General features: G+C 41.0%; 1 protein-coding gene across 1 annotated transcript in view; it reads right to left on the bottom strand.

The window, feature by feature from the left end:
* Positions 1 to 10,407, bottom strand: part of SLC71A1 (solute carrier family 71 member 1) — a gene marked incomplete at its 5' end in the record, with an annotated part of 42,900 nt that overhangs the window by 13,972 nt on the left and 18,521 nt on the right. Inside the window, 3 exon segments of the mRNA XM_014584376.2 lie at positions 4,186 to 4,257; positions 6,419 to 6,532; positions 6,798 to 7,016. Coding sequence (XP_014439862.1) covers positions 4,186 to 4,257; positions 6,419 to 6,532; positions 6,798 to 7,016 — 405 coding nt within the window.

The raw sequence follows: 10,407 nt of genomic DNA, 5'->3' as shown, positions 1-10,407 counted from the left end.
AAGGTTTTAAAGCCAGTCCCGTGTTCTGGTGATTAAAGGAGCCAGATCCCACGTAGCCGACTGCAAGGCCTGAATTCTGGCCCCAGTAGCTTGGAAACATGCTGGTGTGTTGAACATGTACGCCCCAAATCCTGACAGGGCAGAGAAACAGAGAAGAGAGTGGCATATGACCATGCCCCTTTCTCTCTGTTTCTGGTAGGTACTAGTGCCCCCTAAAAGTTGTTCAAATACTATGGGAAAAAAATAGTGTTCTTAAGTATAGGGTGCTAGGGTGACATAGAGAAACATGACATGATCTTGACCTTGCACTGACTCAGAGCTCTACTAGACTTCACAAACTACTGTAGCAAAAATAACTAGGAAGCAGGCCCAGCCAGGGTGGCACAGCAGTTGTGCAATGTTAGAAGCCACATGGGAGATCAAGGTTTGGTCCCAGAACTGATCTGTATATGCCCAGTGAACATGCCAATGGATCCTGACTGGCTGGGGCAGCCTGGCGGAATCGAGTTGTGAGACCCTGTTTGGGATGCATATCTTTTTGTCTCTGTCTCTTCCTCATTAAAGAACGGAAAAAAAGAAACAAAATCTATACAGTAATAGATATGCTCAAGTTAGTACGGGAACCCAGAGAAGGGATACTTATGGTGGAAGAGGAGTGGCACAAAGCATATCAGGAACAAAGGCACAGGGGTGAAAAACGTAAGAGACGTAAGTAGGGAGCTACAAGCAGCTCCGTGCTCCTGAAGGGGAGGGAGAAAGACGCTGGTCTTTCCCGGGTTTAAGAAGCCAACAGAGGTCAAAAAATGGTCTACTTCTGCTAATAAGAATTTAAGACAATTCCTCTGTATTTGGGGCTCTATACATAATAATATCATGTATAGTAGTATTTCGTATAATGAAATAAAATGTAATTATTGGGCCAGCTCTGTGGCCTGGTAATTAAGATAGCCAATCCCACATGGCCAACCACACTGCTCAAGTTCTGGTGCTGGTGGCTTGAGAAACGCGCAGGACATGTGTGTGAGCATGCCTAAAATCCCAAAGGCGGGAGAGAAGGAGGAGAAGGAATCACAGTGTGACTATTCCCCACAGAGGGTGCTTTCTCCTCTCCCTCTGTCTCTCTGTGGCAAGCACAACCCTCTAGCAAAATAGATAAATAAGGCCAGCACCTAGCCTGGCGGTTGAGAAGCTGAACCCCATATGGCCAACTGAGTGGTTTAAGTCCTGGACCCAGGGCTTGAGGAACACACTGGGTGCATGTGTTTGCTCAAAATACTAGAAGGAGGGAGAGATAGAGAAGAGTATGAGGATGATCACTCTTCATTAGAGGGATGCTTCCTCACATTCCCCCTCTCTGTCTCTCGAGTACATATGTCTTCTGGCAAAAAAAACCTAGATAAATAAATAAAAAAATAAAAATTCAAACTTATAATTTTTAATATGTACATGCAGACTACATACTCATTTACCTGGGTTTGAAGTCCTATTAATTTCTCATTTTTATTTATTTATTTATTTTTAATTTAAAAAATGTGTATCTACGTAGACAGCAAGAGCTACATGGATACTTAAGGACCTCACCCCTTGTAGATCCTTGGTTTGTATGAATCGAGACTGTGCAAGCAATGGGGCTGGAGGGCTGCTTGTTCTTTCCCAGGCCCACGGCTGGCGCCCCCCACCCTCCAATACAAATCCAGCCACACCCCTCTCCTTTACTTTTACTTGTCTGTCCTACCAGAGTAACACTCTCAGAAACTGCTTTTCATCTTCCATCCCTTGTGCTAACTGCCAGGCTGAAGATAGGAAACATTTCCTTCAACTCATCACTCAGTCTGCAGTGTTACTGCCCAAACTGACCACGTACCTAACGCTCCCATGATCAGTTGTATGAAGCAGAACTTAAGACTGTACAGTTACTGGGACCAGTACGTGGCATAATGGTTAAGGTGCTGGACTTCAAACGGTCGACAGATGTTCAAGTCCCAGACCTGGCAGCTTGAAACTCACATTGGGCATGTGTGCGTGCATGTCCAAAATCCTGAGAGGAAAATGGAGGAGAAGGGACTGCAATGTGGCCATTACCTCTAGGGGACGGAGGGTTCTTGCTTTCTGTCTCTGTCTCTCTCTGGTGAGCTCACATTCCCTACAGCAAAAATCTTCCAAAAAAAAAAAAACAAACCATAAAACTTCACAGCTATTAATCTCTTATGTGTCATTACACTGTTGGTCTGTTCTATCTAAATCTTAACAAAATATCCGCAAATCTAAGCTTAGTGATATATGGAAAAAGACAGTTATGACCAGTTAGGTTTATCCCAGGACTGCAAGGTAAGTTTAACCTTTAAAAATTCATCAGCTTAGGGCCAGCAGGTGGCATGGTGGTTAAGGGCACTGGACTTCCACATGGCCGACTATGGTTTGAGGCCCAGACTTGGAGACCTGCTTTCTTGGTTTCTCTCTCTGGTCAAATTAAAATAAATAAAGTTAAATAATTCTTACAAAAAAATTCAACAGTTCCACCCTTACTATTTAGACATTTTTCTTTTTATTATACTTTCAGATGATGATTTTTTTAAAGCTAATTTTATATACAGACAACAATGTATTTTCCTCCAGAGGTGAAGAGCACTTTTCTGCTGGCCAGGAATGAATACATAAATACAATGCTTTTCCAGACCAAAGATTTACAGGGTAACACTGATGCTAGCAATAGTACTCACAGTAAAACCATGTGTGTGCCTATTGGGTGGGGGAGGCTGAGGGAGGTATATGATAGCATCTAAACTGGATTTTTAACACTAGACTGGATCAAGAAGTTATAAATGGTAAAATCTGTAGAATTAATCCTACCCAAGAGATGGCTAACCACCCGTGTCTAATTAAAAGGACTTTCCTGGGTCAATTAGTGGTGGTCAGCAGGTGGTTAAGGTAGCTCGATCCCACATGGCTGGTTGCGTGGTTTAAGTCCCAGACCTGGAGGCTTGAGAGACATGCTGGACATGTGTGCACACATGCCTGAAATCCTTGGGGGGTGGGGGGGACAGAGGAGAAGAGATTGTAGTGTGACCACCCTCCAGAGGTTAAAAAAAAAAAAGGATTTTATCTTCTATTTTCTTAAAAGTGGTTCTAAAATATGTACTTCATGTCACTTTTCTGCTCAAAACCCTCAATGGCTTCCTGTTTTTCTCAAGTCCTAAATGATGACCTACCAGATCCCAGATAATCTCTTGGACTTTATTTCCTAACACTAGTTAGAACCGCCTTGTTCTCCCCACTACAGTCAGCCCGGGCCCCTTGCTTTCTTACACATGTCACGTGCAGTCTCTCCTCAGGGTTTTATTTCCATTCCTAGTACTCAGATATTCTCAAAGCTTCTTCCTCATACCTTTGAGTCTATGCTCAAACGATACCTTGATTTCAGCAAGGCCTTTTAATTTCCTCTCCACACTCTTTTTATCCCCTCTCCCCATTTTCCTCAGGAGTTCTCATTACACGATCATTTACACTGATGTATTTAATAATTTTCTATCTTTATTTTTTTTTGGAGAGGTTTTTGCTATAGGGCGTGTGCGTTTGTGAGAGAGACAGAGACAGAAAGCGAGAAATCACCCCCCAGGGGGAATGGCCACACCTTCTCCTCCATTCTCTTGGGATCTTGGGCATGCATACATACGTGCCCAGCGTGAGTTTAAGCCGTCAGGTCCGGGACTCAAACCGTGGTTTGAGTGGGAGTCCAGCAACATAGCCATTATGCCAACTGCTGGTCCCAATAATTTTCTATCTTACTTCACTGGAATGTAAACTCAACAACTGAGTTAATGAAGTTCACAGGTATATCTGCAGTGCCTGACACACAGTAGTATTCAATAAATATTGGTGAATGAGTGAATCAATAATAGAACAAGGACTAAGAAGACATAAAATTTCTGGCTTCACATAAGTATATACATCATATATCAATAAGCTTGCCTTTTGGTTTATATATCATATATTGATTAATATCTGCCCATCCCCAAAATCTGATCAATACTAGCAACACTAATAATGTTTAGTTTCTGAACCTACAAACCTCAGACTCCTAACTACGGTGACTCCAGCAAGATATCATTGTTATATAAGGCCGTGTTTGGATGGCCAGGCAGGGTTATCCTCCATGATAACACTCTAGTCAAAAAGGAAACTCACCTGTGCAATAATAGAAAGAATGCCAAGGACTGCTATAAATGCTGCAACACTTTCTGGTGAAAATTTCATTATCTAGAAGGGTTCCAGAAAAGTAACATCAATGAATTAAAAAAACATAATAAATACCATACTAATACAACAGCTTGTATATTAACATTAAATGAATCCCCTAAAGTTTATAAACAAAAACTTAATTCATACTTAACTCATATTTCATTTATTTCTAACTCACTTATAAACAAAGAATTCTTCAGAGGAAAAAGAACAAGTCTTTTTTTTTTTTTGAGAGGTTTTCACTATAGGGCGCATGCGCTTGCCAGACAGACAGAGAGAGACACAGAAACAGAAAGCGAGAAATCATCCCCCAGGGGGGGATGGTCACACGGCAATCCCTTCTCCATTCTCCTCTTGGGATTTTGGGTACACACACACATGTGCCCGGTGTGACTTCTAAGCCACCGGGTCTGGGACGCAAACTGCGGTTGACTACGTGGGAATCCAGCGACATAGCCATTACGCTTACTGCTGGTTCCCAACAAGTCTTTTTTATTTATTTTTTTTTTGAGAGTTTTTTTCGCTATAGGGCACGTGTGCTCACCAGACAGACAGAGAGAGACATAGAGACAGAAAGTGAGAAATCACCCCCCAGGGGAGATGGCCACGCTGCAACCCCTTCACCTCCATTCTCCTCTCGGGATCTTGGGCACATACACACATGCACTGGGCATGTGAATTTTAAGCCACCGGGTCCGGGACTCAAATCGCGGTCGACTACGTGGGAGTCCAGCAACATAGCCATTACGCTAACTGCTGGTTCCCCCCAGCAAGTCTTAACATAGTAAAAATACCTACTAGTACATGGTAGGTCCTTTAATTAAGATATACTAAATTTTAGAGACAACTATAAAAACAACTCAATCATTTTACAAATAAATATTGCAGGGTCAGCTCTGTGGTGCAGTGATAATGCGCCACTCAAGAGAAGCTGGATCCTATGAGGTGACCACGGTTCGCATCTCTGGTCCGATGAGCCTGAAACAAGCTGGGCACATGCACGAGCACCCAAGGTCTGATGAGCGCCCAAGGTCTGAAGGGTTAGAGGACTGAAGAAAGGGGATCATGTTGAAATCAAACCCTGCAAAGGTATTCATCCTTCTCTTTGGCTCTCACATGCACGTGCATGGGCTCCATCACAAATAAGACACAAAAACACACATTAAGAAAGTAGACTATTATGAAACAGGGTACCAAAGCAGAGTAAAGAAAATCACTGACAATTCAAAATATACTTCTGCAACTCCTCTCAAAAAGCTAGAACTATTATCAAGTGTTCTGTATAATGTATAACGTTCAATGTCAAAGAGGACGAGTATGGCTACATTCTTGATTCAATTATTACAGACTATATACATGCCATGAAAAGACATTGTATCTTAAAAACATGTACAACAATTATATGTAAACCAAAAATCCCAATAAAGTCATTCAAATTTTAAAATAAATAAACAAATAAATAAATACTGCAGCATATTGTGCTCTTTACAGGTATTGATAAAGGCTTAGTCTGTCGAGTAAGATTAGAGTGAAAGGGAAAAACATTTTTTCTCTCACTTCTGGATAGCTGCTCTACTTATATAGCTATAAATCACAAATTAACTGCTCTGAGCAGGTGACTGAGTTGACATATCCTAATACCGACATAAGCAACAAATAAAACTCAAACCACCTATGTTGACAGGGAAAATTACATCTTTAAGCTTAAGACAAAAATCCTTTTATTTTAAAGGTTTTTGCCATCCGGTGCCTGCCCTCCCCAGAGACAGATAGTGAGAGGGAAAATAAGAAATCACTGACTGGGAAAAAAAGAACACACCCAAATCCCTTCTCCTTCGTTCTCCTTCTGGGATTTCGGGAATGCAGGCACACATGCCCAGCATGATTTCAAGCTGCCAGGTCTGGGACTCAAAACACAGCTGTCATGTGGGAGTCTGGCACCTTAACCACCACGCCACCTGCTGGCCCCAAGCCAAAAATCATTATACACAAAATACCCACATAAAAAACATCTAACAACCACCAGCCACATGAAACAGGGCTTTAAGTCTAGTGAACGGTTGTTTATAAAATGATACTCATTTTTACAGTTTTCTGTTGATTACAGATATTTCAAGATAAGTATTTTTATTATGACACTAAGCAATGAAAAATAGTCCTTGGTAGAATAGAATTTTACCTGTCTGAGGTATAAAAAAAAGCTGGAATATTGGCCTGCCTCCGGTAGGTAGGAGAGAAACACCGTAATGCAGATTAGCAGCACTATGGAATCTTGGCCCACTTTTTTTAGGGACTAGAACAAAAAAAAAGGACAGATATAAGGTTTTATATCAAAAACAATAAACTACTCCTAAAGAATATGCAGAAATTTTGGCAACTGATACAAAGACAACTATATTTTTTTTTTAGTTTATTTCATTCCTCTATTCTAAAACATATTCAAAATGTTACAAAAATCCTTCAAGACATTTTCCCAAAGAAACATCTGCAATAAAATATTAATGCTGCACTAACTCACATATTCATTTTTGGCAGAGAAGAGAAAGGTCTAAACTTACTGCAAAGGGGTCAGCCTGTTCCCAGGAAATGGGTGCTCCCCATGATGCTGGCCGCATCTTCTCAGGCAACGACTCTGGCACGGCAACAAGGATAAAACAAATATCTAGCAAAGCTATAGCTGTGGCCAGGACTACCACTAAGCTGTCCCCATACACTCGTCCAAGGTAGGCTCCGATTGCAGGGCTGGTGACTAAACTTGCAGCAAATGTTGCTGAAACCTGCAACAAATTTAAAGACAGACAGGGAGAGGTTAGTGAGGGTTCTTTGACTCCTTTTCTTCAACTCTACTTAGCTCCTTTCATTGGTGTCAGACTCTGCGGCACTCCCTTTCCTCCCACCTGTGCCACTTTCTTTGCATTCTCATTTTCTGTAAGAAAGGGCCCGCCAGAGACATGATGGTTAAGGCAGCTGCATCTCCCATGGCTAACTGCATGACTGGAGTCTCAGATCTGACAGCTTGAGAAACACTCTAGGTGTGTGTGTGAGAATGCCCAAAATCCCAAAAAGAGGGAGGAATGCAGGGGACGGGATTGCAGTGTGACCATTCCCCACAGTGGGTGTTTTCCCACTTCTCCTCTGCCTCTGTCTCTCTTTGGCAAGTACACACATGCTTTGACAAATTTAAAAGAGAGAGGAAGAGAGAAAGAAGAATTAGATGCTTCCCTATAAAATATATAATATCCTCTTGGAGCAGTGGCCACAAACTTTAAGTCTCAGAACCCTTTGTTCAAATAATTCCCATTGACAATTTCCTAAGTAAAACAAATTTAGAAAAGAGAAAAAAACTATTTTAGTTGAGCGAGGGTTGTAGAGTCCAGAAGCAGTTTAGAAACCTCTACTCTGACTGCTAGTCATGTTAGTCCTTAGAACACCTCCCCAAACAGTGCTGAGAAAGGAATCTAAAAGCCACTGCCTTAAGGAAATCTAATTTCATTGTGATTTTCCCAATATTAATCTATCTTGATACATATTTAGGTTTAGCTGAAATAAAGCTTAAAGACTTTGAAGAATCTCTTCTCATCAATAATAGCAAATGGCTGGCCCAGTAGCTTAGTGATTAAGGAAGACGGATTCCTCATGGCTGACCGCAGCTTGAATCTCAGTCCCCACTGCTTGAAACATGCTGGGTGCATGTGTGTGTATGCCCCAAATCCTCACAGGATGGAGGAATGGAGGAGAGGGGATTGCGGCATGATCGTGCATGACCACGCCCTTTGAAGCAGGGTGCTTTCTCCCCAATCTTCTTATCTTTCTCTGGTGAGTATGCATGCCCTCTGGCAATTAAAAGCAAAATAATATTAGCGTACAAAATCCTTCAAAACGACTTGGTGATCTTGTTAGGTGGCAGCGTTAGGGAGAATGAGATCATAGATACCAGACACTGAGAATATCTCTAATACTCTGAGAATACCATAGGAGTCTGGTGAAGATGATAAAGATTAAAGCAGAGAGAAGACAGGTAGAAAACACCTGTTAACCCCAAATATATCTAGCTTAGTAGATAAATGGCCTGCAAATCGACAGATGTGACAGAACCTAACATTTATTATAAACTATACTCTTCAGAGGATAATTAGAAATTAACATAGAAACTATTCTATTTCTATGTCTTTTTAGGACTTTTGGATGGAAGACTTAAACTGCACAAGAGTACTTATTTACAATAGTTTTTTAACTGCTCAAGATAAGCAATTTGATTTTCAAACATCAATGTTTAAATAACTGTAAAATTCTAATAACTTTGAACATCTATTTATCAAATCAAATGACTATCAACTGGTAAATAAACAAAATATGTATCTCCTATATTATCAAATACTACTTCACAGTATGAAAAATTATAGATACATAATACCAACATAGATGAATCTAAAAAAAGTATGCTAAGTGAAAGAAGCTAGACACAAAACACTGCATTTTGTATTATTTCATTTGTACAGGATTTCTAGAAAAGGTAAACTGCAGAGACAGAGTAGACTGCTGGTTGCTGGGGTCAGGAATGCAGTGGGGGATGAAAGGCAAATGAGCCTGAGGGAACTCTGTGAGTTGGTAGAAACATTCCATGTGGTCATGTGGAACCAGCCACATGACCTAGGTTAAGGAAGCTGAGTTCCATATGGCCCACTGCCATTTGAATCCAGGTATGGAGAACTGAAAAACATCCTCGGTGCATGTGCATGCTTGCCACAAATTCCAATCAGATGGAGGAATGGAAGACAAAGGACTGAGTTGTGACCATGCCCCACAGAGGGTGCTTTAGCCCTCTCTTGGTTTCCCCGTGATGGTGCATATGTCCTTTGGAAATAAAAAAGTTAAAAAAAAAAAAAAGAAACAAGGCTGTGGTATCTTTTGTTAGGCAGCCCTAGTCCCAAGGGACCTAGGCCTGAAAAGAGCTCAGGCACTTATGGGGACTGGGGTCACGTTCTCTCTGTGAGGGCCAGTGAGATATCTGAAGGCTTTTACAGAGTTCAAATTTGTGAAGAAGTAAATGAAAGTAAATGAAATCAGACTACAGGAATTTCAGGCCATTTCCCTTCCTCAAGTCTGCCGACCTGATAGCCATTTCTTTCTGGTCAGAGAGAAAGATGCCTACACTTTTATAAATATACATACTATTTTTCAAAGATTTAAATGATCATTTGCCAGAAACCTGCCTTTAACACTCCAAGCTTCCAGGTTGAATATAATGACAAAGCTTTGGCTATGGCAAAATAAATCCCTTCAGTCAATCCTCAACCACCCAACTAGATAATGGTAACAGCTGCACAACTGTGCAAATTAACTAAAATTCACTAACTGTATACATAAACAGATGAATTTTATGATATGTGAGTATATGAACCTGGCTACTGTTAGCATCTTAACATTTAGTGTTGTCAGGTTACGACTGAAATCATTGGTTCTTCTTGTAGGTTTCTCTCTGTATTTCCCCCTAAACCTCCTAAGCCCATGATTCTTTGTTGCAGTGTCTTCTGAATCATAGATCACATTCGCTTTTAATACTAAGATTCAGCCTGACACTCTATTTGGCCCTTATTTATCAAAAGGTGTCTGTCCTGAGTTTGCTGAAACTCATCACTGTCCTCCTTCCAGCCACCTCACAATGACTGTATGGTACTGTGCCCATGGTAGCTCACTGTGTCCCTAGATTTGATGAGAAACAGACTGTATGGCCATTACTCAGTTTGCCAATAGTATTCAAACAAAACAATATTAAAAGATTGGTGATTAATTAGCAGCTGTATGCCAAATCTAACTATGTGGTTCTTATATTTTTTAGAGTTATGAACACATGTGCAAAAATAAAAGAATGAGACAAGAGTTGTGTGTGGCCCACAGAGCCAAAGAAAAAGTTTGCCAACCCTGAGCTAGATGTTGCCCTCTGGCATTTTAAATTAGGCATTAAATATGGGTAGTAATTTTTCAAACTTGTGACATGTTAAATAGTTCCTAAGTTTTAGGATTCTGTTAAAAAGAACTTTACAAGGTGGGGGGCCAGTGGGTGGCATGGTGGTTGAGACACTGGACTCCCGCATGGCCGACTATGGTTCAAGGGCCAATCACGGTTCAAATCCTGGACCTAGCAACTTGCTTGCTCACTTTCTCTCT

Source organism: Tupaia chinensis, unplaced genomic scaffold (assembly GCF_000334495.1).
Source record: "Tupaia chinensis unplaced genomic scaffold, TupChi_1.0 Scaffold146687_1, whole genome shotgun sequence".
Classification (NCBI taxonomy): domain Eukaryota; kingdom Metazoa; phylum Chordata; class Mammalia; order Scandentia; family Tupaiidae; genus Tupaia; species Tupaia belangeri.
Note: the sequence above shows the minus strand (reverse complement) of the source record. Positions and strands in the feature narration are given on the sequence as shown.